At 33.9% G+C, this 27,973-nt stretch overlaps 4 protein-coding genes across 10 annotated transcripts in view; 2 read left to right on the plus strand and 2 right to left on the minus strand.

Moving 5' to 3' along the window:
• The first annotated feature begins 1,711 nt into the window (after positions 1-1,711).
• Positions 1,712-9,574, plus strand: LOC100178097. 3 transcript variants are annotated; one of them, XM_002124088.2, is made up of 3 exons: positions 7,887-8,000; positions 8,085-8,363; positions 8,706-9,574. In XM_002124088.2, exons 1-3 carry the CDS (start codon positions 7,916-7,918, stop codon positions 9,449-9,451), a joined length of 1,110 nt encoding a protein of 369 aa, XP_002124124.1. In that variant the 5' UTR covers positions 7,887-7,915; the 3' UTR covers positions 9,452-9,574. The 3 variants fall into 3 exon arrangements, with proteins under 3 accessions (XP_026690378.1, XP_026690377.1, XP_002124124.1); XM_026834577.1 differs by lacking the exons at positions 7,887-8,000; positions 8,085-8,363; positions 8,706-9,574 and adding exons at positions 1,712-2,020; positions 2,398-3,421; XM_026834576.1 differs by lacking the exons at positions 7,887-8,000; positions 8,085-8,363 and adding an exon at positions 1,727-2,020.
• A 1,846-nt stretch (positions 9,575-11,420) lies between these two features.
• LOC100180467 (phospholipase DDHD1-like) lies at positions 11,421-17,994 on the minus strand. Its single transcript, XM_002129151.4, has 12 exons — positions 17,678-17,994; positions 16,174-16,356; positions 15,650-15,841; positions 15,060-15,206; positions 14,661-14,782; positions 14,184-14,340; positions 13,773-13,928; positions 13,601-13,690; positions 13,167-13,309; positions 12,772-12,865; positions 12,345-12,514; positions 11,421-12,208 (listed from the first exon to the last, which is right to left on the minus strand). The coding sequence occupies exons 1-12, from the start codon at positions 17,867-17,869 to the stop codon at positions 11,896-11,898; spliced, it is 1,959 nt and encodes a 652-aa protein (XP_002129187.1). The 5' UTR covers positions 17,870-17,994; the 3' UTR covers positions 11,421-11,895.
• Positions 17,995-18,367: 373 nt separating this feature from the next.
• On the plus strand, positions 18,368-24,325 carry LOC100182813 (leucine-rich repeat-containing protein 45-like). The gene is given in 10 exon segments (XM_004226051.4): positions 18,368-18,901; positions 18,993-19,110; positions 19,113-19,270; positions 19,521-19,645; positions 20,018-20,185; positions 20,663-20,822; positions 21,246-21,394; positions 21,907-22,189; positions 22,654-22,892; positions 23,269-24,325. Coding segments are annotated over 10 exon segments (2,019 nt in total). The 5' UTR covers positions 18,368-18,559; the 3' UTR covers positions 23,546-24,325.
• The window catches only part of LOC100185179, a 12,120-nt gene continuing 8,030 nt past the window's right edge, over positions 23,884-27,973 (minus strand). For all 5 annotated transcript variants that reach the window (XM_026834742.1, XM_026834743.1, XM_026834746.1 and 2 more), the window contains 8 exons: positions 26,625-26,677; positions 26,461-26,563; positions 26,213-26,365; positions 25,980-26,107; positions 25,828-25,916; positions 25,377-25,545; positions 25,234-25,319; positions 23,884-25,101 (listed from right to left, as the gene is read on the minus strand). In XM_026834742.1, coding sequence (XP_026690543.1) covers positions 25,001-25,101; positions 25,234-25,319; positions 25,377-25,545; positions 25,828-25,916; positions 25,980-26,107; positions 26,213-26,365; positions 26,461-26,563; positions 26,625-26,677 — 882 coding nt within the window. In that variant the 3' untranslated portion in view covers positions 23,884-25,000. The remainder of the gene's footprint in view (positions 25,102-25,233; positions 25,320-25,376; positions 25,546-25,827; positions 25,917-25,979; positions 26,108-26,212; positions 26,366-26,460; positions 26,564-26,624; positions 26,678-27,973) is intronic.

Genomic DNA, 27,973 nt, shown 5'->3' on the forward strand with positions numbered 1-27,973 from the left:
AGTGAAATATTTAAAACTACAGTGAAACAATTGCGACACCAGATTCCCGTTTTTTTATGAACTTTCCATTGGGTATACTTACCGTAAGGGGTTTTCCCAATTTGTAAGATTATATTAAGTAGGCATACACGCGAGCAGGCAATAATGGAAGTAATCATTGCGTGGTAACGTGGCAATTTAGGCAGTACAACTGTTTTTGTATTGTGTGTGAATGGGTGTAAATTGAACATAATATCGTCTAATTACGCTTTGTGAATTTGATTTGGCCCAATATGTAGTTCGGAGTGTCATATTACACATGCACTAGCTCAAATATTACGAAACTAATGAAAACTTTTACCTCAATACATTTATTTGATGTATCATAATCTATTTGTTTTTATGTAAAATAAAGTGTAATTAGGATGGCGCAGAGGGTTCTCTGTCTGTCCAGTGGAAGATTCTCTCACATACAGACAGCACAAGCAATTAACAGAGGAACATAACCGGTATTTGCGAAATAAGATTTTCATTTTTTTGTTTTGTTGATTTTACATTTGGATTCTCACCGGTATTAACCATACAAGTACTATGATTATTTCACACTTGATGTTTTTATACGTTGCTACAAGAGAACCAACAGTAATAATTGCATCAAACATTCATTTCATTATGGTCTACTGTGTAACTATATTTCGATACGTAGTCTTACTTGAATTTTTAAACAAAGTTTTTATTAAACATGAGTCATGTAATGGCGAAATAACGCTGTAGAAATTTTGTTGCTTTCCGCTATGTTTCTAAGAAAATGAAATGCACAACAGTGCATTGAAAGGACGCTAGAAGAACTTTTAAATCGTTCGTGGCAGTTCTATGGTGACCAAGTGTTGCCAAGCTTTTTTTTATCTGTCTACAAATTAAATGCAAGTAAACATTCATTTTAATAAATGATTGTTGATTATTTAATCCTTTGGTAGCGAACATGTCAGTTGTTGAATGTATTTTAAAGATAAAAGCTGATAAGTGTGATAGTCGCCCACCGTTGAAAAACATTATAGCACGTGACGCAACGTATTTAATGTTCACGGGAACAAGCAGGAAACATACTTTCACACAGTACACGCGTACGTCTACAGCAGCAAAAGATATTTTTAAAGATGCAGTGGCCTACATAGCATGAACCCTACATAGCATGAAGGGTGGGAGATATCAGTATTACGAGCCTGCGTTTGGTCGACATACTTGAACTATATTAGCCATATAAGAATATGCATGTATACGAAAATATATGGAATCATATACCTACTATGCGTGAACTTTAGCATACGACTTATTTTTTCAGCAATACAGTTATATTTATTGTAGTGTTTATTAGAAACTCAACATAGAAAACTAGAATGATTAAACATCAAGATCTGATGCTGTGGCTAATGTTTGTTGTCGTTGTTATTATTTGGCCTGTAGGAAAATGTCAGAGAAACGGTGAGTGTAAAACATAGTTTTATCGCGATTTGTTATTTTAAAATTGAATTCATGTAGTAGGGTGGGGGAAGACGGGACACCTTTAGCACATATTGTTCAAATATCCTGATCGTTTTTTAAACAATCAACAAAGTTTTATGGGAGTTATATAGGGATACGGTTTTATAATTCCTTTAATTTTTTGTTTACTATCAAATAAGACAAAAAAAAATAAAATGAAAGCGTGTCCCGTCTTTCCCCTCCCCACTGTAACTGAACAAAAATAAATTATTTTATTCAGATTACTCAACGATAAAACGAGGTTTCGCAGAAATGACAATTCATTCCACAACCAAAACGCAACACGTAAAGTTTGATTACAAAATGTGTTTGAGTTCGATGCCTTATTATATTAAGGCAACAGCAAGCCCCAAATACAGCACAGGAGTGGAGAAGTTTAACGTTACTGTTGTTCAAATCAATTTCTACAACGCTGTCTTGGAACTGGAACGAATCGATCAAGATTCAGGGTGGGGGGAAATGCTATTCACTGTGCAGTGGACGATTTACCATATCTCAGGTGACCGAAAGTGTATTATTTACCTGTAGTTAAAAGTGTATTTCACAATTTTTTTTCCCGGTGCTTGCCAGTGCTGTGTGCATGTTTTACAATAGCATGCAGTTAATATAGTAGGGTGGAAGAACATGGGGCACAGTTTTACTCTATTTTCTCAACCCATTTTGTAGTAAACAAAGAACATTCAAGGAATTATAAAATCGTATTGTCACGACCCCCTTGGACTGTTGTTAACTGTTTAAAACACGATCAGAATATTTGGATATTATGTGCTAAAGAGTCCCATCTTCCCCCACTGTACTATACATCTCGTGCAATCAAATAGGCGAACTTCACAATTTATTCATGTAAAGTAACGATTTTCCCCCGACACTTTCCAGACTACATAACTTCAACCGCAACAGTGCAATACCGCGTGGACTACGACACAGATGTGAAGGTTTCAGAAACATCAAGAGTGTCAGAGGTTCATGATCAAGGTTTATCAAAGTTACCAGCCTTACAAAGCAATCTTCAATTGCAACCACGTCTTTCACAAGCAAGACAAAACGGTCACAGGTTTTTGATGTTTGATCAAATGCCCAACAGATTGATTACTAACCTTAATCTGAATCCTAAACAAGGAGAGAACGATCTCTTTTCGGTATTTATAGTTTATCGAGTCGACAGTCACTCACAAGTAAGTATTCAACCTTGGCGGGGGCTCTTTGGAACGGACAACAGGTATTGGGATAAATTCATTGCATTGGGTATCGACTCATTGTCTGTATCGGGCGCAGTGGGTGATATGATTCAAATTACTTCTATTGTGAACAATGCTAACCCAAGCGCACTTCATGTCTGGAATGTTCTCAGTGTCCAATGGAATGTAGATGGTGGTGTCAATGCAAGCAGTGTGTGGTGCAACGGGAAGTTACTTCAAAGATTTCAAGCAAAAACAACTCCATCTGATTCAAGGTTTGTAATTGGTGACATCAACCCTCAGGGCATAAGGTACTTTCATGGAGCATATGGTGAATTCGTGCTTTTCAAAGACATCATTATAACTGATGAAATAATGAAAAAGTATCACTCACACTTCATTGAGAAATGGGGAATCGAAGCTGATCCAATCCTAGTGTAAAAAAGTTTGTCGATAACTTTAAGAGTTCAGAATTGGATAAATATTTTTTTTTCTGAACTTAAATTTAGCTTACAGCATGCCTATAACATCCTAATATCCTAATCGTGGTTTAAAAAAAGTAACACCAGTTCTTTGAAAGTTTTTGTTTATAACCAAATGGGACAAGATATTAGAATGAAAAGGTGTCCCATATTCCTCACCCAAATCTATAAAAAGAAAGACAAAACGTTGTTGGCACTATACGTTATCAGATATTTTATATATAGTAGGTTGGGGGAAGATGGGTCACCTTTAGCATATAATATTTAAATATCCTGATCGTGTTTTAAACAATTAACAACGGTCTATAAGAGTCGCGAGGATATAGTTTTATAAATCTTTAAATGTTTCTTGTTTACTATTAAATGGGATGAGAAAATAGAGTCAAACGGTGTCCCATCTTCCCCCACTCTACTGTATACTGTCAGTTTGGATATAGCCAACCCTTGCTTATAGAGTTATAATGTATTGTATGGCACAAGCCGTTGAAGCTCGCTACCACCACGTTATTATTTCTTATTGCATGCTTGTTGTTGGTGTTTATAGAATCATATCTCCTTGTTCTTTCAGTGTGTACTTCGGCTATTCTTTAGGCATCTCTTTACCAATATTTGATTTCTAAAAGGATTATAAAACAGCAGTCCAACAATATCAAAAACAAGGTTTCTAGAATCAAACAAACGTTTAAACATTCCATTTTCTTATATTAGTACACCCCCCTATTCCGGAATCTAAATAAAACATGGGGTTTCTTGCTTATATATTACCAAGTGTAAGCGAAGTATGTAAATTAAGTTACGACAATTTGACTAAATTTTTCATCTTTGGTAAAGCAATTCACCCCCAATGTTTGGCTGATACGTTTGTACAAGTGGAGCAGAAGTGTAACGAATATAGCAGGGTAGGGGAAGATGGGACACTTTGTCAGACGAGACTTTTTTATTTTATTTTTACAGACCCCCATTTATTAATAATTAGAAAAAAATGTGTTGTTAAATATTAAAAAAGTTTGTTAACTAGAAACAGTATTTTTGAACAGGTTAAAATCTGCGAAATAGTAAGATGCTAACTTTGAATGCTTACTAAATCATAGTTAAGCCGATGAAATTTTGTAGTTTGTGGTTTCGTAGTAGTTTCGTAGGTTCATAAAAAAGACTTGAAAATTTCGTAAAGTTTGCTTTTGTCGAATAAAACTAGTTATAGTTTTGTGAAAAAAAAACTGAGATATAAACATGAGGAAAACAAGAGATCACAGATCTAATGAATGAGCACGTTTTAAACTAATTAGCATAAGATAGTAGAGTCGAGGAAGATGGGACACCTTTAACACATAATATCCAAACAGCCTGATCGTGTTTTAAACAATTAACAACGGTCTGTGGAAGTCGTGAAGATACGGTTTTATAATTCAGTAAATGTTCTTTGTTTACTACCAAATAAAAAGAGAAAACAAAATGAAAAGGTGTCCCATCTACCCCCACCCTGCTATATTAATTAATCCTTTTACTACAACGGTCGACCAGGCTCGATCAAAAACAAATCAGAAGTAACCAACAAAACGGGTTTTAGTCGCCATTGGTGACTGTAGAGCAGTAGGCAGAATGCATTTATACATGTATTATAACTAATGAAACTTATGACGTATGAGGATTGAGTGATTGGTGAAGAATATATGTAAATACGCTTTGTACAACTCCTGTACCATGTGTTTATTGTAAACCTACACTAGTTAACGTTGTCGTCGCTTAAAAACGTTTGTTTTCATGAATTTTGACAAACCGTAATCACGCAGGTAATGTTAGGAGTTAATATTAATCATATGATGTTAAATTAAAAATAACGTTTCAATTACGATTAATGATAATACGGTATAAGAGTAGTGCATTTAATGCGTCCCCACTTAAATGCTAATAGTTTGATTCAGTCGTGAATCGTTGTATGGATACTACACGTGCCGTCGTTTCCCGCCAAACTGCCAGACAGTGTTTCCGCTATGTAAAGTGCATGAGGAAAGTAATCGTTAATTAGTCGCTCATCGTGCGGTTTTAAATCTGAAAATTCAGTCTAAAAATTATAAATATATATTCTGATTTGATTTCAATCAGGAGAATAAAAAATAAATGATAGAATTGAAAATTGAGGTAAGTGCGGAAAAAAGTCGTCCAAAAAACAACAACAACAACAAGAACAACTGTTCGACGAAAAAGGATCTATATGACCACTAACGTGCTCAAGAAAACATGAGGCAAAGAAACTAGCAAAGCCAGTTAAATTCGGTAGGTTAACTATAAGTTGCAGAATACTGTTAGTGTAAATATATGTTAATGTAAAACGTCATGTATTTTAATTTTGGAAATATTGGGCAATCTGTGCTTAAGTCTCCCATCTTCCCCCACTGTACTATATGTCACAATACTTACAAACTTTCGCCAAGAAAAGTCTAGAAAAGTCTTGGACGGAAAACATAAACCTTGAGCCTCAACGCTTGTGTGCTTACTACAATCAGCCTTGTACAAAACAACTATGAAACAACTTGCAGTATATTTTAATTTTAACGTGAGATTTTATTTGCAGAAATCAGTTAATTGGGCATCACAGATGTAAGATTATAATAGCATTTTATTTACATTCATCCCCCCCCCCCAAAAAAAATAAGAAACAAACAAACTATTTGATTTGTGGCTTACAGCAAAGAATTGGTTTGGTCGGTTATTAAATTCACATGATAACACAGATGCAGAAATGTGAGCTGGATTAATGAATGTAATTCGTTTATCCTCGCCAACCCAGTGGTCAAATCTCCCATAAAGTAACATGCATGGTAACTCGTAAGCTGGTACGAGGAGTATGAACCCCGTGTTATAACGACTGTCGTTTTCCGGCCATGCGAGCATAAACTAAGTTATTCATTTAAGGTTGCAGTTCGATGATAAAAACAAAACAGCGAAAATGATTTACAGAAATATAAATATTGACAAACTCGCAAGGCTCTACCCCAATTTTTGCCAGCCAACACCGTAACATATCATGTTGTCTATAGGTATTTAAATATTTTATTTATATATGGCTGTCATCTGTTGTGTCGTGGCGCAGGGATGTTTCTTCTGTCGTCCCAGTGAACGTTTCGCTCTGAACCATATACGCATGCAACAAACATGTATTCGAATAGCGCTTGTCTCGTCGTGATTGAACTCAGGGTGTTGGTTTAGTTCAGTGGTTCCCAAACTCGCGTACCATTTTTTGGTTCATGTAGCGTTCTCGTACCACCTACATTACTAAAGGCTCCAGGCCAAAAAGTTGGATCGCTTGATAATTTACGCAACACAAACTTGGCACTGCCTTTCTCATAGTTACGTGTGAAATAAATGTAATTTGCCTATTAAACAGGGCAACAGGCGGTAATAAACAACCTAAATATGTTCTAGAAGTAGCACTGCTGTATATTTACGATGTTTTCCTCAGCCAAGCAGCATGTTTGTTGCGTAATAGTAGGAGTTCACACGTGGATTCATTGAATCATAATAGCGATTGTTTGACCTGGCAATTGATTACGACATAATAGCTATTCACACGGCGATTATTTGAGTCATAATATCAATAGTCCCCTTGATTATTTAGCCTGCAGGTGCTTAAAATGCATTTTCACGTGAGCGCAGAATTAAAGTATAGATATGTTTGCAAAGAATACTTAGTACGCGCGTAAAGCAACGCCTTACGACTGTTTGGTGTAAACCTAATGAGTTGCTCGCGTACCACCTGGGAGACCTTCGTGGTACGCGTACCACAGTTTGAGAACCACTGGTTTAGTTGGATGGCTTGTTTAACTGTGACAATAGTCAGTGATTGGGATATGGGAAGTGCATTTCAGTAAAACTTCGTTTTATGATTGTAAAATTAGGTTTAAACAAACTTGTTTTAAGATATAAGATGTCTTACATCCTATAATACAAAGGGGGTAAATATGTTAAACATACAAGTAGTGGCGTTATTTCACAGCCTATGTTTAGCTGATTGCTACAAGAGGACCAACAGTAATAATTGCAACAAACTTTCATTTCGTTATGGTCTGCTGTAAACTATGTTTAGATTCTTACTTGCAAACACGGGTCATTTAATGGTGAAACGCAACGCCATGGAAATACTGTTGTTTTCCGCTATACTATTAAGAAAATGAAATACACAGCAGTGCGTTCAAATGACACTGCATGAACTTTTACCACGTTCGTGACAGTTCCCATTTATGCATAGACAACCGTGTTTATTTTTCCTTATACTAATTTCAGCTATAGAACTTTCCCCTGTCCACAAATTAAATGTAGGTAAGCATCCATTTTAATAAATGAATGTTGCTTATTTAAACTTTATGGTGGCCGGGCAATTTGTTAGACATTGAATGTGTTTTGAAAGTAAAAGCTGATTAGTGTGAAAGAGGTCAGCACTGTTAAAACCATTTATACATGTTACACAGCGTAATTAATGTTCGCGTTAACATGCAGGAAACAGATTTACACAATACATGTAAACCTATAACGGGAAAGGATAATTGATACAAATGCAGGGATACTAGGCCTAGTATATTACGAGCCAATGTTTGGTCGACATATTTGGATTATTGCCGTATAATAGTATACCTACTATGCGTGAACTTTGGTTTAAATTTTATTATCTAATGGTAAAAGTGACTTATGCAGAGTCAGCAGAGCAGTTTTAAATTTATTCTAGTGTTCAAAACTAAAATGATTGAACATCAAGATCTAATGCTGTGGCTGATGTTTGTTGTCGTTGTTATTATTTGGCCTGTAGGAAAGTGTCAGCAAAACGGTGAGTGTAAAACATGGTTTTATCGCGATTTGTTGTTGTGCGAAATTGAAATCATGATTAAACAAAGATAAAATATTTATTCAGATTACTCAACGATAAGACGAGGTTTTGCAGCAATGTCAATTCATTCTACAACCAAAAAGCAACACGTAAAGTTTGATTACAAAATGTGTTTGAGTTCGATACCTTATTATATTAAGGCAACAGCAAACCCCAAATACAGCACAGGAGTGGAGAAGTTTAACGTTACTGTTGTACAAATCAATTACTACAACGCTGTCTTGGAACTGGAACGAATCGATAAAGATTCAGGGTGGGGGGAAATGCTATTCACTGTGCAGTGGACGATTTACCACATCTCAGGTGACAGGAAATCGCATTACCTACGAATAGTTTATTTATTTATACATTTATTTTTTTACAAAAATAGGAGTAAATATGAAACGCTTCACAATTTTGCGCGTCATCTTCTCTCTATCGACCAAATTTTAGTATATGTAGGCTACTGCCGAAGCAAGTACGTTCTCACCAATAGTTAAAACCATAGGTTAAAACCGGTGTGCTGTGCACGTTTTACCAAAGCTGTTAAACAAAACTCTTGGGACTAAATGATCGAATTGCTTTTGCCGCGCAAAATAAAATAATTTTTAAACTAAACACAATTTACTTCATGTAACGTAACGATTTTCACACGACACTTTTCAGACTACATTACTTCAACCGCAACAGTGCAATACCGCGTGGACTACGACACAGATATTAAGATTTCAGAAACATCAAGAGTATCAGAGGTTCATGATCAAGGTTTATCAAAGTTACCAGCATTACAAAACAACACTCACTTGCAACCACGTCTGTCACAAGAAAGACAAAACGGTCACAGGTTTTTGGTGTTTGATAAAATGCCCAACAGATTGATTACTAACCTTGATCTGAATCCTAAACAAGGAGAGAACGACCTTGTCACTGTCTTTATGGTTTACCGAATCGACAGTCACAGAGAAGCAAATGTTCATTTTCCTTGGCGGGGGCTGTTCGGAGCGGACAATACTGGTTGGGATAAATTCATTGCATCGAGCATTGACATATTGTTTGTATCGGGCGCAGTGGGTGATATGATTCAAATTACTTCTACCCTGAAAAACGCTAACCCAAGCGCACTTCATGTCTGGAATGTTCTCAGTGTCCAATGGAATGTAGATGGTGGTGTCAATGCAAGCAGTGTGTGGTGCAACGGGAAGTTACTTCAAAGATTTCAAGCAAAAACAACTCCATCTGATACAAAGTTTATATTCGGTTCCATCAGCAGAGATGGCATTTTCTACTTACACGGAGCGATTGGTGAATTTGTGCTTTTCAAAGACATCATTATAACTGATGACGTAATGAAGAAGTATCACTTACACTTCATTGAGAAATGGGGAATCGAAGCTGATCCAATCCTAGTGTAATGATGTTCGTCGATAATATTTAAAGTTCAACATTATTGCTGATAGCATGCTTAATTGGCAATATACAGTAGGGTGGGGGAAAGATAAGACACCATTTCATTCTATTTTCTCATGTCATTGGGCAGCAAGAAAATAACATTTTTAAAAAACAGTGTCCAGACTGTTGTTAGTTGTTCAGAATTTAAAAACAGTGTCCAGACTGTTGTTAGTTGTTTAAAACACGATCAGGATATTTGAATAGTATGTGCTTAATGTGTCCTATCTTTTCCACCCTATACTCTATAAAAAGAAAGTCAAATCGTTGTTCGCACTCAGTTATTATAATTTCAGATATTTTAGTATACTATATCGGTTTGTATATGACCGTCTCTTGCTTGGAGTTATAATGTATTGTATGACACAAGCCGTTAAAGCTCGCTACCACCACGTTATTATTTATTTATTGCATGCTCGCTCTAAATCGTGATTTACACTGAAAAATTTCTATTTAAAAAAAATATAAATGAAACTTTTTTCCGTGTATATACATAACTACTTTGTCCTTTTAAAGTCGTCGCCTATTTATCAGCAGTATATGCGTATAGAACTTTTGAATGGATGAATGAATGTAACTTGCTTTATCCTCGCGTGGCCGAAAAACGGCGATCGTTATAACACTGATGATGTTCATACACCTTGTGTCAGTTTACGAGTTACCATGTATGTTCCATTGTGGGTGATTATTTGTTTTGGATTTTTTCATTTTTTATGTATGGCTGATAATTTGGACGATTAGTGACCACTGGGTTGGAGCAATTGCCGTTAAGTGTCTTGCCCCAAGGACACTTACGCACACAATGGTGGCAGCGACATATGCCTTGAATCCATTACCTCTGGTTTACAGGCAGGCGCGCTAACCACTTTGCCACAGCACCGGACAAACAAAGTCATAAAGGAATAGGTTTAACAATGTTTCAATTTGTTGTATGTAAAAGCGAGTCTTATATAACCGCATGTATTTTTTTATTTTATATATGAACTGTTCTGTACAAAGTACGTTATTAAATAAATAGTTATAAGAAAACCTACAGCAGTCTTGTCTGTGGGCCCTTAAAGCAGCGTCCAGAACCATACTTGCAACCGCCGAGCTTCTATGGCAGTTATTCTTGTTTTATTGTTGCCGCATTAGTCAACGCATCCCTTTTTGATTTGTTTATTAACAGATGGTTTTCTGTATAACAAAATAAGAGGGATTAAATAACACAACGTTAAAGGAAAAACAAAGTACTTACAAACTGTTTGCGGCTATTAATATGCCACCATCATTTAGGATTATAAAAACTTATACATCTGGAATAGGGAAGAATAATTGGTGAAACGATAAACTTAAGCGTAAATCAAATGCGGGTAACAAAGTAAGTTCGAACTTAAGTTAGCTAAACATATTTGCGTATATCTTGCGTTAACAATACTGCTTGCGTGACATTACCAAGTAGTCCAAACGAAAATATATAAGTTGGAAAATCCCCTTACGGTAAAATTACGAAGTGAAGTTCGTTAAAAGTGTTATCGTAACCAACGCAGTAAATAATACAGTAGGGTGGGGTAAGACGGGACACCCTTTACCTCTATTTTCTCGGCCTGTTTATTAGTAAACAAAGAACATTCAAGAAATTATAATAAAACTATATGCCCACGACTCCCATTGACCGTTAGTAATTGTTTAAAACACGATCAGGATACTTAGATATTTTGTGCTAAAGGTGTCCTATCTTTCCCCATCCTACTATATTTCATTTTACGCTTTTCCTGAGTAACAACTTTTACCAAGATACGCGAAAGCAGGAGATGCATTACCTGCATAACATTAGGGAACCTGTCCAAGGTGTTGTTGCTTAACAGCGACATCTTGCTGTTAAATAAAATTCGACAAAGACGACATAACGGGACACCATGACATTCGAAATTCATGTCAAGAAAAAATTAAAAATCTTTCTGTACCTTTTTATTGCAGTCCAAAAGAAAACCAGATAAAACAAAAACATATCAGAGGTAAATGAACAAAGAAATATTTAAATATTGCAAGGCAGAAGAAAAGAGCAATATGCTGGAAACATAGAGAATGTACTATATACAAAAGTACGTAGGGCTAGAATCTTTTATAAAATTAAACACTGCGGCAAAAAAAACAAATATTATGCAATGTCACCAGGACACAAAAACAATCTAATCTTGCATAAAATATCAACGTTTTATAAATCCTAATGTCAGTAAACAGCATTAGGATGTATGACACACTTGATTTGTCAAGTGTAGTTGTTATTTTGACTGACTATCACAATAACAAGCATGTCCTTAAGCAAAAAAAGCAGTAGAATAATTTCCTAATAAAAATAGGTCAAAACACCTAAGGCATTACTGGCTAACTTTTGTCTAATGCCATAGCCTTCATGTAATGTAAAAAATTACAACTTAGAAAACACTGGTTCTCTCGTTTCTTTGTAGAGCTCAGTTAATAAGAACATGCTTAAGTCTTGGTTTGACCAATATGAAGTATGTGATGTAAAAGACGCGTAACCAAGTTTGCTTTCAGTAAAACCTTCTTGCAGCTCGTAATCCAGCCTTGTGTCTAAACTTATTTCTTCCTTGTTTTCTTCCCCATCAACTTGTACAGGATTAGGAGTTTTAATATTTAAAGAATTAGAAGAATTCCCACGAGCGCTACTCCATAAACCGCCAATACGAGAAGCACCACCGGCAACAACGTTAGACACAGATCTTTAAATAGAAATTTAACAAAAATTAGGTTTTTATATATTGGTGAAGTCCTACAGCAAGGCAAGGCTGGAGATCTGGGATTTAGAAAGGTGTTGAGCAATTACGTGTTTAAAATAGGTTATTACATCTAATCTACCGTAAATAACGATATGAGCTTTCGTTGCTTTTTTGTGGGGAACTTGAGCTTGTAGTTTGTGTGTTGGAATCATAATTTGGTTCGGCAGCATTATCGGAAACCTGTGTTGAGACTTCTTCTTTGGTTGATTTAATTTTTGCATTGTTCACTATGAAATTGTATCTTGACAACTGTGCAAATATGAAATACAATAAATTAAATGTTATTTACGACATATGTAATTATTCAACATGGTGAATCACAAATTTTCTTAGTTTTATTTTATTGGTTCTGTTTTATTAGCTATTCTTTTATAATGGAACAATGGCGTTTTTTAATGCAAGCCTGTCAAGGTACTAACAATGACAACAGTTTGCCATCATCAGGGTAGTAATACTAACAACAGGTAAATCATTGAACAATTTGAATAAAAAGTTCTAAACTATACCTGTACAGGATCAAGATTTGAATAATGGTGGAATAAAAGTGGTTCTACTCTGTAAGCAACTGGGTCAGCAGGATGAAAAATATTGTAAAACCTTCTGCAATATAAAGCAAAACAAATATTTTGTTTATGTTAAGGAATAAAAAAACACATATGTACTGGAAAAAGTTAAAAACAATCTAGTCATAATTTTTAGTAAAATTAATATATATATGAAAAATTACAAACAATGATATATGATTTAACAATATAAATGCTATTTGTCTCTTTTAATAGTGTCAGTAATCAAAATATTACAGTTTAGCAACAAAACTCAGTTAAATAAAAACACACTCCGTTAAAAAACTAAATGTGAAATAAATCACAGTTAGTATCCTGAAAATACGTCATAAGCCAACCTGCATAGAGATGTTGGTATAAGTTGAGTGACATCTGACAGATTTTTCTGAGGTAGTTTACCTCGAAGACAAAGAAACATTGCCAGAGGTGAACCAATACAAAATAATGAATCAACAGAAAAATTTAAAGATTCCATGCTGTTCTGTGAAACGATTAGACAACTTCTTAAAATTTTAACTCTGAACAAAGATAATAATAGAACTGCAAAATTATTCTTAACATATACGATTCTGTAAATAAACAAAATAATTTCTAACATTTTGAAGTGTAAATGAACAGTAAATAAATAAATAATTTTTTTTTAATATATACATGTATCTAGTAATAAAAATCTTCATTCACAAAATCAGTTTTAATTATAATAGTTGTTAGTTTTTTTTTTAAATAATTAGTTTTTTATAGTTTTACAGCTAACTTGAGTTTTACAAAGTACCTTTTCATGGTAAGTGGAGTCTCTTGGACACCAATTTGTTATGATGTCATGGAAAATTACGGTTCCCAAAGAATGAGCAAAGACAGAAATCTAGTAAACATAAAAAAGAGATGTAATAAGAAATTAAGAATGTCCTAAGTCTAAGATACAAATAACCTCTATTTGCATTCACCTTTCCTGAAAAATCTGGATTTTTCTCCATAAATAGCGAATACACTCTGTTGAGTTCCGAAAGCAGACCAGCGACTATTTCGGATCGAAACAAGGGACTTGTGTAATACATAACATCCAGTGCAGTGTTGTTCAAAAACTTTCTCATTCCTTGACCCTAAAAAACAGTGAAGTGTGTTGGCCAAGGACACATATGCTGTCAATCATTACCAAGCATTAAATACTACTTTTACTATCAACCTAATCACTGAGCCACTGAGACACAACGATTTCAAAAGAACCATTTTAAAGTTTCTATTTCCATAATTAAAATGGCAACTTACAATGGCAGCGATGAGCCACAGGCCAAAAACTTTCAAGGCACATTTATGGCAAAAAGTCCTAGTGAATTTCAAGGTCTGTATATATTTACCTTTTTAGGAGTAATTAACTCTACTGCACCATCATCAAGTAACAACTTAGATCTCCACTCAATCGGTAAAAACTCAGTTCGACTTCCAGTAAAATGTTTTAGTTCTAATTGTCGACTAATTGTACGAAATACGCTCGTGTTACGAACAATCTTTTGCCTGAATCAAAAGTAATACTTTGAGATTTTTTATAATTTAACTAAACTAAGTTTGAATAAATAAATGAAGGACGCTTTATCACGCTTATTTATCCCAACTGCTTACTGGTTATTACATATCTGACTTTTGCAAGTGATTTTTTTATTGTGTTATTCGGTTTCATTAACAATTTTGACAACCCATTAGTGAATGAATGTTAAGGTACTTAACCAAAAACATGCAAACCCAAAGCTAGCAGCATTAAGCTTTGGACATTGTATCATTTGATAACACTACGCGCCTATAACTTTTAGTATATCTGTGCTTTTTCTTAATATTACCTGTCAGACTTGGCCCCAATTCCATGTATAACAAAAACAAGGTTGGTCACTGGTAATGCAATATCTTCTACAACTGCAGGTATTTTATACCCACGATGCAGTTGGTAACCACTGCTTGTAGCCTGATTAATAGATAACCGCAGTTAGTATTTACAATAACGGCTCTTATGTCATGTCAGTGCTATTGGAAACTAGAAACTAATGAAAAAATTTAACTTATTTATCTATATGCAGCATGGAAGTGACAGTCATTTTAATGCAGGGGTTTAACCTATAATATCTAAGTAAACACCACTGCTAGACATACAAAAAATAATGTTAATTAAATCAAAACTAAAGTAGTAAATAGTATTTTTTTACATGCCATTGTAAGATACAGTAAGTGTAAAATATAATAACCTTAAGAACACCTAGCTTTTGAGCAATATTTCGGTACGCTCTTATCGCTGTGGCATCTTTATACAAAATAACTTGAGAAACTTCATGCCATTCTACATGATATCCATCTAATTGCATTGTGTGCATCACATGTTTTTTAGAAGAATCCTGTAAAATAAAACAATTAATTTTACAAATTAATTGTGTTAAACTTGCTTACACATTACAATGTTTTTTTTTTAAATATCCAGACCAGTATAGACAGCATATATATCTGATAAAAATGATTTGGTAATGTTTTGTAATTGTAATCATAAAGTTCGGAAGTCTGACAATCCAGACTTGATGGTGCTAAAATTGTGGGTGTATCTGTCCGTAAACAAAATACTTATAAGCACATTCTGTAGGGGTGAGGCCTGTGAGGAGCTAAGATTTACGCCAGGTTTGGCCCATTACCTTAATAGGCACATCCTAATGAAGCAATGTCAAAAGACTCAAAACCTTGGTTATTTAAGTTTACAATTACAAAAACTACCAGTTTATGCTTTTCTGATCTATAGTACGATTGGCAACAACAGCAAAAATACAGACAGTATATGTTTAAAACTAACTTCAACTTCATTTAAGTCAAGTCCCATCCATCTAGCAAGATGTTCTTTTTCGATACGGCTTGCAACGTCTTCATCTATTGGTGTCCAGTTAAGGTCTTTAAAGAACCAAGTCCCACGAACGACCTGAGTCTTTTTAGTTGCACTACTTGATGACCAATACACTGGAATGCATTCCCTCTTTACCACATCCACCTAAATTATCAATTTAAAAAAAGTGTAACCAATTTGAATTAATAGATTTCTAAATTAAATAACTCTTTATAAATGCTATGAAGTATAGCTATGGGAAATTTGGAGTATGCAACCTCTAAACCACAGCATGTAAATGGCATATACTTAGAACAGATGGAACTTAAATATCAATGGCAATTGAGGCAAAGTCTATAATTATCCGATTTTGCAGCATTACGTCGCCTACAGACTATTAACACAAATTTATAGGATTAAACTTAATTCTGAACACCTCCAATACATTGTTAAAGCTGAACTAAATTAAAATTTTTGAAAAAATTATGTTTCGTCACCTCAAACATTCCCCCTCGTACACAAACACATTTTGTAACTTCCTCGTCCACATTAGACGTGTTTTGTATTTGAAGCCAAGCTTCTTCAATACGAAGAGAATCATTTCCAATAAATGGTTTGAGTTTTCCGTGTTTTGAACTTGAATAAAACCAACGTACATTACTTTTAGACAACATTCCAACCTAAAAACACGCATTGATAGAATTAATAAGATACAAAGGTATTTTTAAAGCAGTACTGAAAAAAACAGTCCAATGACCAAATAAACTGAGTTTTAATCAGTTCTACCAAAGTAATTGATGCTAGTGAAGAATCCTCTTTCAACATTTTCTGCTTAGCAGTATAAACTATTAACTTCTAACAGTTTCCACTATCCTACTTGCTACTAATCTGTAATATACTGGAGGATTCTTCACTAGTGCTAAGTAATCAATACTTACCAGTTGTAACGTACATTTGTGTTTTTAGAGTAAAATTTTAAAATTACATTACATGTGAAAGTTGAACAGCCTATCGAACGTAACAGTTAAACTTGATACTTGCAAAGCCTGAACTGCGACTTTTATAAAGATAATTTACGTACATTTTTAAAAGTTTAAAACACTTACAAAACAAAGAATGTATTATGTATACAATACATATATATAATTTCTGAAACGTATATAATTTCCTTAAACTACATCTTAGTTAAATATGTTCAGCGGTTTAAGGCTGGAGTAACAATCACAATGGTGTCCACCAATAAAGAATATTGCATACGAAACAATATTACGCTCTAGGGTTGAAATTTGACATACTGTCATAGTTTCACGTAATAGATTACCAGTCTTTCAATTCGTGCCGCCTATAATACAGACTTTCGTGCAGTGCCTCAACAAGCTTTTATTTTATATATATAAATACAAATTAAAAAAACTGAAACGCTACCTTGCTAACAGTAAAAATCCAGCTGCCCGGTTTCAGGCATTGCAAAACAATAATACAAAACCTAATAGACTACATTATTCAATCAAATAGAGCAATAGACAATGGTACGTAACACCTGTTGACTGTTGTGACATAAAGGCTTACAGCCAATAACAATAAACAATTTCTGACATATATAAACAAAACATTAATTATGTTGCAGCTGGACAGTTGAAATTATGCATACAAAACATTAATTACATTCTAGGATAAAAATATTGCCTACAAAAGATAACTTAAGTTGTAGGGTGCAAATACTACATACAATTTGATACATAACATTAATTACTTTCTAGAGTTAAAATATTGCATAAAACACATAAATCACACCCTGGAGTCGAAATATTGCACACAAAACATTAATTACCTTCTAAGGTGGAAATATCACATACAAAACATTTATTACCTATACTACGTGTAATCAATAGACTTAAATAAAGGTATACCATCTTTGCATCCTAATAAAGGCCAAACAGCTACATGCAAGATATGTCACACAGCATACAATTGGCAAGATGCCTTTATGCGGATTCTTACCTGATTATTGCACTTCTCCGTTACATTTTCTGATTGCTGCTGATCATTATGAGTCAGTAGTACGTCAGAATTATACATCTCAGAAATTGCCTCCGAGCCATCTGACAATTCACAAAAGTCGTCGTCTTCTTGTTCTTCCTCTTCCTCTGATAATCCTACGGAAGGGACATCGATCCGGAATTCAGAATCCATTTTACCAAACTTTTGTGCTGACGACGGTGTGAAATTTTCGGTGACTTAAAGTGACGTCACCATATGGTGTGTTATAAGCTGTTCCGTAATAAAGAAAGACCCGTCTTTAACAATGGGTACGAAGGTAAGTTGATTTCTTTTGATTACATTGTGGTTTGTGGCTAAACAAGACTCACGTGGAATCATAAATTTGATACCTAAACATATTTATGCTGTGGCCAATTTAATTTTACAGCTCTGATCTCTAAAAGAAAACATAACACGGGAACTCATGTTTATACGTGGTATACGGGATCCGCAGTTCACACTGAAGCATGCACTAAAGCACAGAATGAACAGAAGAAACAAACAGAGTTTGTTTAAAATAGATTGATATTAATAGATCTTTTTGCAAGTATTGCCTCATTTTACCAACGTCGTGTTTAAATATATTCCGCCGTAAAAAAAGTTGTATTTCTATATTACTGCAACGGACGATGTCAATTAGTGGGAATTCCCCAGATAACTACGGACGCTCAAAATTTGAAATGTACCGTAACGTATTTGTTTATTTGTTATTTGATCCGTAGAAGCTTAGCGGAGATTTTAGCCTTTTGTGGTGTACTGGTTTTCAGCCTTTTTACTTGTTTCTATAGTTCTGTAATGGTCCAATGGTATATGGTTTAAATTTAAGTGAAGGATTTTACTACAATGGATGAAACTTTCACTCTATTTGTAAGATTGTGCAAAGAACATGGCATTATTGCCCAGGAATCGATAATTAACAGATTGAGGGAGCTTTCTCATGGGTCTGAGACTGTGCTGGACCTGTCAAATCACACTTTAACAATTGAAACATGTGCTGTGCTTGGCAAAGTGATTGCTCATGACTTGGCAGTTACAAGTGTTTTACTTTCTGACTGCATGTTGGATGAAGAAGGGGCAAAGCTGCTGCTTGCAGGTTTAGCAGAAAATACAGTTGTAAGAGTTCTTGATTTACGCGGTAACAACTTAAGACAAGTTGCAACTGTTGCAATTGGGAATTTCTTAAAGGTATGTGTTGGGGGTAGTTAACAGTTTCCCAAAGTATAACCAGTAGTTTTTGAAACTATAACTAAATTATTTTTTCATTTGATTTCTATAGAAAAATCAGACGTTGGAAGCTCTGTTTCTTGAATGGAACTCAATTGGTATTTGGGAGAGTTCATTCCTTGTGTTTTGTGAAGGATTATCTTTCAATTCATCCCTACAACATCTTGATCTACGAACAACAAAATTGATCACACTGGAGCAAAGGAGTTGGCAATCATGCTTCGAAACAATAACACGCTTCATACTCTTGATCTCAGATGGAATAACTTAGGGTTGGTGGGAGGGAGGGCACTTGTTGATGCTCTGCGTCAAAACACCAGCATCGTTAAGGCAAAACATTTAATTTTATACATTTTTTCTACTTATATTTTAGTTGACTTAGGAAAAAGGGTTAAGGTCAGTCATTCTTATAATACGGTCTATTGGAAATGCCCCACACGAAGATGCCTGCATATTACACGAAGATGCTTGCATCTTAAGGTGTTTGCAAATACATAAGTTGCAATCACTGTATCAAGTTGTTTACCTAACGTTTTTTCCAAAGAATTTAATGCAAATATATATTTTCAATGTGCATTAGATTGATGCATCTGGCAACAACATACCAAGGGATGTAATGACGAGTTTGGAAAATGAAGCAATTCACAACGAAGATAAAGTTCGACTGTCCACCAACACTTATGTGAAAACTAAAACTTTATCAAAGTAAGTAAACATTTAATGAAGAAATGATAAAAAAGTATTAAAATTAAGCTTGTTTTACCACATTTGAATGCTAAGTTTAACCCTCTATGAATAAATACTGTTAAGTTCTATTATCTATATTAGGGTACAAAAGATACTCAAATTATTTCATAGGCCGTTCTGTCAATAACTTTAATTGTTCTAAGTGTGACAACCTCAGTGTACACATGATTTTTTTCGTTATTTTATTCTATCTGGTTACATGCAACCAGGTGTCACGCCAAAGGAACTTTGGATTTAGACCACAGTTGGCCCAATTTTCCAACTTTTAGGGTTACATACCTCCCAAAAAACAAAACATGTAAATAGTAGAGTATGTATAAATATTTACAGAGAGATTGATTTTCTTAAGTCCGAGAATAAGCAGCAGTTGGTTCAGTTTTTAAATGAAATGGAATTAAAGAATAGCCAGATGAATGTTTGTAATGATTCGAACAAGAAAACAATCAACCACCTGCAAGAAACATTAGATGAAAGAAAATCAGCTTTAAATGCATTAAGGTGGTATTTACAATATTACATGATTTTTAAATATATTTCTCTACAAAAGAGACATTTTTTACTTTTTTAGTAGCGTATTACTTGATGTAAAAAAATTTTTTTCATGACACAGTTTATTTTGCCTGATCACGTAGCTCAAAATGATGTAATACTTTCTGTAAAATACAACTATGACAAACCATTTTTGATTAACTTCATGTAGTATTGCTGGAATATTTGCCCATGCACTTTGCCTGAATTAATATTAGTTGCAAATTTTGAATCCATATATATATATATATATATATATATAGTAGCATAACTTTCATTGGCAATCTAAACACATTGCTGTGTGTAACCCTGTTCACCTTGTACAGTAACATACAAACGAAACCTGAATATATTTCAGATCCTCTGATGTGCTGTACCATGGTACAACCCGCCAGAAAGATTGCTTATATTATAAAAATTTACAATTTTTTGTTTAAATTTGTCCAGAGCAAAATTGGATCTAAGTGAGACATCACTACAACTCAGTGACGAAAAATTAAAAGATCAGACTTTACTTTTGGAAATTTCACGCAAAGAAAACGTTGAAATTTCCACCAAGTTTGAAAACCAAATTAAACAGGAAAGAGAACAGAGATCGCAACTAGAGGTAAATGGTTATCAATAAAGTTTATTTTTTGGAGATCCCTTTTTCCGGTACACCAAATATTGCCACATGGCAGAAGAGTTGTTGTTTTTTATAAAATCAATGTAAATATACAGTATATATATATTATATATATATCTGATAGCAATTGCAGCAGAGTAAATTCTAATGTAAAAAATGTTCATCTTAAACAAGCCACACGTTTTTAATCGTTTAATATTTGTTAACTCACAATTAATTTTTTTAACATCGCCATATATGGTGCACAATAGGAGAAAACAGTGATAAATACCCAATGTTGTTTAGGCACATATAAATAAATAAACGCATCTATTGTGTTACTTTGTGTATAAGTAGTGCATTTGACCCTTGACATTAGAAGCAGTTTGCCCAATTATAATAAACAATAATAAAGTTATTTTTCAGAACAAACTGCACTACGAATTAGAGGACACTCAAGATAAAATGAATGAATACCGAACAAAACTAATTGAGGTGGAACGTAAATACACGATGCAGAGTGATCAGGTTACTTCACTTAAACAACAAGTTGCAGAATTAAAATCGGAACATAGGTACATTTTCATTATATAGGCTATATATTTTTGATTCTATTTTAGCGTTCCCTAATTTTCACATAATGGAATGACTTGGTTTAAAACTCTAGTTCACACATACATACAAAGCTTGTTGGTTATAAAAAGTCTTAAGTTTATTTTGTACCAGAAATGCAGTCTCAAGGTAATACACAACTTAGGATCAGATTGATATTTTAAAAACACTGTATGTCTAGCACTGTGGTTCTTTGGTTTGAGTGCCATGGGTTAGCAATAGCATGTTAGTAATCTAAGGTTACAAAGTAATACCAACTGTATTTTCCCTACAAATCGAGGATAAATAAGTTACGATCAATTCAATTTTAGTAAAGGTGTATGAAAATCTTATATAGTTATATTATATGTATATATATAAATATAAATAACCTATTTTCATGAAAAAAATCGATTAATAGAGAATAATATTGAAATAGTTAGATACTACATACACATATTTCCAATAACAAAAATATCATATCTTAATGCACCAGCGTTGTTCTTCTTGATTACGATACACGGATGGAAAAGGAAAGAAAGGCCTGGAATGAAGAAATGAAATCTCTTAAATCAACTCATGCGAGTGAAGTGGTTGAGTTGAGATCGAGAATGGAGGAGATTCGGAAATCTGAGGAGGCGAGAAATAGCAACATGAGAATGAGACAAGATGCATTGGCGAATGAGTTGTCTGAACTCAATGCAAAACTTGTACAAGAACGAAGTAACCATGATGATGAATTACGTCTGCAGAGAGCAAGGTTGAAGGAAGAAGAGCAAGTGAGTTATTATTATGGTTTAGAATTATTTCATACTCAGTTTCTATGTCTTGGGATTTTAAAACGGAATATGTGTAGTTTTTGTAACAATGAAAAATCGACTCACTTTTGTCTGAAAAAAAGTTGGAATAACTGTGTCAATTTTGTTTACAATTAAACAGTCTGGATGTGTGATTCACGTTCTATTCTATAAGAGTAAGTTTCTACAGAAAGGCAAACCAGGAGTTTGGGCAAAAGTTGGCCGATTGCCACAACACCCAGATCTGAGTTACATAGTAATGCACAAATGAATTTGGAAACAGAAACATAAGTTGGGTTTTTAAAAAGGAAAAACCTTTGTTGCGCTGAAACAAAAGTTTTCTAGCTTTAACCTGCAACCCATGGATTTCCCCCTCTGGTTAAACAATTTACATCTTGTTAATTATTATTTTTACCATTTTACGTAACGTAAAATAACTTGTCTAGGCCCAGGCAAGTCAACTGCAGGAAAAAATTCGCAGTTTGATGAGTGAAAACTCTGAAAACCTAAAGCAGATTTCACTTTCTTCATCCAAACTGGAAGAGGCCCATGCAACTAAAGTAGCAACTGATATAGAACTGGATGGTGTAAGACGGATATTAAACACTGTGCAACGACAACTATCAAACAAAGATGCTGATACTGAAGAAAAGATTAATCATGGTCGCCAAGAATTGAACAAAAGGTGGTATCATTGCTTGTTTTAAGTTTTCTCCTAAATGTTTCTATAATTTTTTTTGGTGTAACGTTACTCCTTTGATTGTGCTAACCGAGAGTACTTGGTTTGATGCTCGATGCTGCTACCAGGGTTGGTGTATTCATCCTTTAGACATTAAACAGTTTTAGGTGCTTCAACCCAGTTGTAGGAGTTGTCCAAATTGTCAGCCATAAATAAATAAAAACATTCACTCACAAAATTACAGGTTTGGTAACTTCTAAAAAAGAGTGAAGCAGGGTGCTTATGTTAAAACAATTTGTCATTACCCTGCTATGCATGAATAAAAAGTTACATTTATTTAACCACGTTATTTGAATATTTAATGATAAAGTTTTTTTTACAGAATTGAACAATTGATGCACGATTCTACCCAATGCAGTGTTCTTCGTGAAAAAGTCACTTGCTTGGAAAAAAGATTAGCAGACCAGGCAGCTTCAAACAAAGACTCACTTCAGGAAAAAGAGAAAATAATTGATCACCTCAAGGAGCAACTTCGAATGACAAAATCAGAAATGGAGAGAGTAAAAGAGGATGAACTATTAAGAGCTACATCCTTACAGAATGCTATTCTCTCATATGTACAAGGAGTAAAAAAGTCCAGTTCAACAACTAATTTGTAAAGATTATACATGTAAATAGGTCCAAAGGTAATGGGCCAACTCTGATCCTAAGTCTTCTGGTGTGCTTTGCTAAACAAAATCACCTTTTAGGAAAAGAGATTTACAGCTTGCTGCACTAGATACTTGAGATAACAATTTTAGGATCTGTGTTATCACATTATTACCACACCCAAAATATTACTTGGAGTCCTTGACCCTATCGCCTTCTGTTATAGGTAATGTATTTGTACCAACAGTTAGATTGGTTTTTAATTTCATGTATACTTTTTATATGCATTTTAGTTTGTTAAAATATTTCTTAGTCTCACCGATTATTAAAGAAAATATTACATGCAGTTTAATGTTGACCATTTATTAATTGAATATTTACAAAATGTCATTATTGGTAATTACACCAGGAAACATAATAAAGAAAAAGAGATAAAACTTATATAATAAAACACACAAAAAAATGAAATTTATACACAAAAGAATTACAAAAGCAGAGTCGATTAAATATGTTGTAGCGACTTCCTACCTCCTATTCAATGTGCCAATTTTGCTTTGAACAATTCAGTATTAGATCACTCCAAAAAAAAAGAATAAATCAATTATTTCAGTAATCTAATCTTTAATTTAATAGAAATAAAGATGATTAACAATGTGTATTATTATACAACATAACCTTTATTAATCTATTTTTTGTTTACATTAATTAAGCTTTTAGTAATACACAAAAACGAAAAGTAACAGTAAAATAACATGCATTAACACGCTTGCGCTTGAAACAGTAGTATACAATTTATTGAATAAAAGGTATTACTAACACAACTAAAAAATCTGGCGCCATGGCTCAGTGGTTTAGGCGTCTGCATCGTAACCGAAGTGTCACCAGTTTGTTGCTCGACAGCGATACTTATACTGATTAGCATATGTGTCCTAGGGCAAGACACTTGACGGATATTACTCCAACCCAGCTGTCACTAATAGGTTGTCCAAATCATAAGCTATATCAGGGCAAAAGTCATACACAAAGTTAAAAAGTGTGGTAACTCAGAAGCACAGGAGAATAAAAATGGTGCGAAAAATAGGTGTCTGGCTGCGATGTTGGGCACCGGTCGCGTATAAAACTTAAAAAGGGCTTTCTGGCTGTTGCGGTAATGGGCCAAATGTGGCTTAAATCCCAGGTCCTTGACAAGACCCCACCCAAGAAGAATAAAAAAAATACAGCCGTAAAAAATATATGTGATGAGACATATATTGAACAAAATGTGTTTCATACACTTAAACTTTTTTATCAGTTAGAAAAGTACTTTGCAATTAAACTAAAATTTTCAATCTAAAAAGTGGAGGTGACAAGCCACCCTAGAAATCCCTTATGTTATAGACATTGGTTTACATTATATTATTTTTATACAAAATGTAAGAAAGTATAGGTTATAAAAGCTTAGAAACTTAATCAGAGAAAAAACGCTTTCAGCGATAAAAAATCATGATGGTGGATTCAATGTCTTTACTCGAATGCGCGAAATTCTTACTGGCGTGGTAATCTGGATTGTATGTTAATCCATTCCAATCTGGAATTAATAATAAAACATAGATCAATAAATTACTATTTTTTCACTAATGAATAACATTGATACCCAAGAGCAATCAATAATAATTATTTAAAACAAATTTAATAGCAAGATTATTTCAGCATAGCTAACCAGTTAAATCATTGCAGTCGTTTGTCTGTGAATATCCATTTTTTACACCACCAATGCAAACGTATTGTCCATCGCAATTATTCAATCTGAAATAAAAATACCCTGAATTTTGTTCTAGCCTTGTTGTTCTATAGACCACATACTTAACAGCAGGACACATAGCATAGTAAGTTCCAGTATGTGATTCAGCACGAATCTGTAAGAATCCAGTTGTAGTTGCTAATTTCATGAAAGGAGGAACAAAGTTGCTCAAAGTAGATTCACCAATTGTGTATGTAACTGGTACTACTAGATGGTTGGATGCACATGGTTCTGTAACATGTTATGAGTTAACCTATTTGTTAAATGTAAAAAGAGAACTTATTAATTTTACTGGGAAATGACAGCTTACTGTCCACTTGTTTTAAAAACAATTACAGTTCAGTGTCTTTGCCAAGAACAAACACACTCACAGTGGTATTGAGCCCTCTAGTCTGTATACAGGCTGGAAAATCTATAATACCACTTCTTGTTTGTATAAAAGTTTATTAGTGGCGGGTAAACTTGCAAGCATTGTGATTGGAGCGACCAAAAAAAATCATCAGTTTACAATACCTGCTGACCAGGTGTACGTTTTAAAAGGTTGTAACATTTTCCTAAGAGTTGATTCAACTTGAACTTTGGTAACAAGTCGCCCACCAGTTCTAGAATAACAAATCGTAGAAAGATTTCTTTGTATTGAAAAGAACGATAAAGCTACAAATTACCTTGACAGCATGGTGTAACAAAACATTATTCTTCTTGGGTAGGTATTCATATATACATAGTAATAGTAATGGTTGTACTGATGGCTTGTAGATTCTGACCAAGTAAATGTGGTAGATGAAGCCCAATCCTGAAATATTACATGCAAAGGTGGACTGTTGGTTTGTAGATTCTGACCAAATTTTACTCACATAATTTTGTGAAACACTGCGAACTAAAAACATAAAATTCAAACCTTTGTATTGTTAACTGCAAACACAACATCACAAAGACTTGGAACAATTCTTCCATAAACGCATCTAGCTCTGTATTGAAGCTCAAAGTTGCCCTCTGTTAGTTTACCATTGTATGAGGTGACTGGGTCGGATCTTGGTCTGTAGGCGTGAACCTGTAATCGAATAGAAAATTTGTTTTAGATTGTTTTACCCACTATCACTATATGCATCCATTTTTAATGATAATAAAACTTGATACTTTATATACCTGATAATACAGATTAGAAGATGAAACTAGATTTCCAATAGTAGTTACAACAATAAATGGATGAGATTTTCTGCTTACTGTTACACTTCTACTTGATGAACATCTGTGGAATAAAACATCAACCGTTATTCTAATACTTTATTATAAACAGTTGGTTAACTTACTTGAATTCGTTTCCATGCACAACGTAGTGGCCACAGAAAAAATAAAAATAAAGCTGTAAGTATTAATACAAGTTAATATAGAGTGAACATAGCTAAATACCAGCTTATGGTGACTTAATAAACATACACTTTTTCAAATGAAATTCATTTTAATATCAAAAAAAGGATGAGGGTATGTTTGATTGAAAAAGTTAAAACATAATACAGCCTACATTTACATTATAAACCATTTTTATATATTTTTATATAAAAGACAAGCCATTAATTGTAAAAAATCAAACAAAATGAATTTTCTAAATTAGAAACCAGAAACGGTCATATGGGGGTAACACATTTGTTTATGGGAAATCCAATGTAGGTTGGATTTTTTACTCTTGTTGTTGGATTTACAATTATACCTTTGAACCACATTTAAGAATCTCTCTATATATATACATTTTTGAATTTTTGTTGGTATTCCCTTTAAAATTATTATAATTTTATTACAATGGCACACAGAAATGAGTATTATTTATTTACCTGCATTCCAAAAAGGGTAAACATATTTTGACCACCATCTCGTAAACGATCGGTTTCAGTGCCATATGTATATTTGTAAAAGTCTGGAATACCTGAAGTTATGTTTGTAGAGAGAGCTGCTATAGCATCAACCAACTTGTTTATGCCGGGTGGATAGGTAACTGAAACAAAAAGTTAAACTTGATTTAAAACATTGTGATAATGTCAAGTACTCAGCTTACAAGTTACCAAGTATGTTACTTTGTGAGTAAATAAATTTGGGGGAAATTTTTTCATATTTTATTTGTGATTGACAATTTGGACACCCCATTTGTGACTGGTTGGACCAACTGCAATTAAGGACACAGGGAAGCGTGCTAACCAACTGTGCTATGGCACCGAACTAGTAACTTATAATAACTATAAATGTTATTGTTTTGCTAAATCTAATATACAATGTTAAACCCAATATACTACAAATCGAAATTTAAACTACAAACACACATAGTACCTGTTGTTTTGGGATTCATTGGGTAATGCTTTGTGTAGGTTGCGAATAAATTCCCACCATATTTGTTCAGGAAGTTGTTACTTGTGTGGTATTGCAAGCTTGCTAAAGATTTTGATTTGTCCACAGGAGTTTTGTTTGGTACATGACGTAACATCACGTTAGATGCCTGCCAAAAGGAAAACTGAATGAATCATGTAGTTTATTTAACAATGTGTGAAGGCGGAAGACTTTCTAAACCATGCATATGTTGATTTAGTTTAAAAAAACAAAGTTATATTGTTTTATGAATGTTATCTTTATATTGTCATAGATCAATTATCCAAATAACAAACCTAATCAC

This window comes from Ciona intestinalis, chromosome 5, assembly GCF_000224145.3.
Source record: "Ciona intestinalis chromosome 5, KH, whole genome shotgun sequence".
Taxonomy (NCBI): Eukaryota; Metazoa; Chordata; class Ascidiacea; order Phlebobranchia; family Cionidae; genus Ciona; species Ciona intestinalis.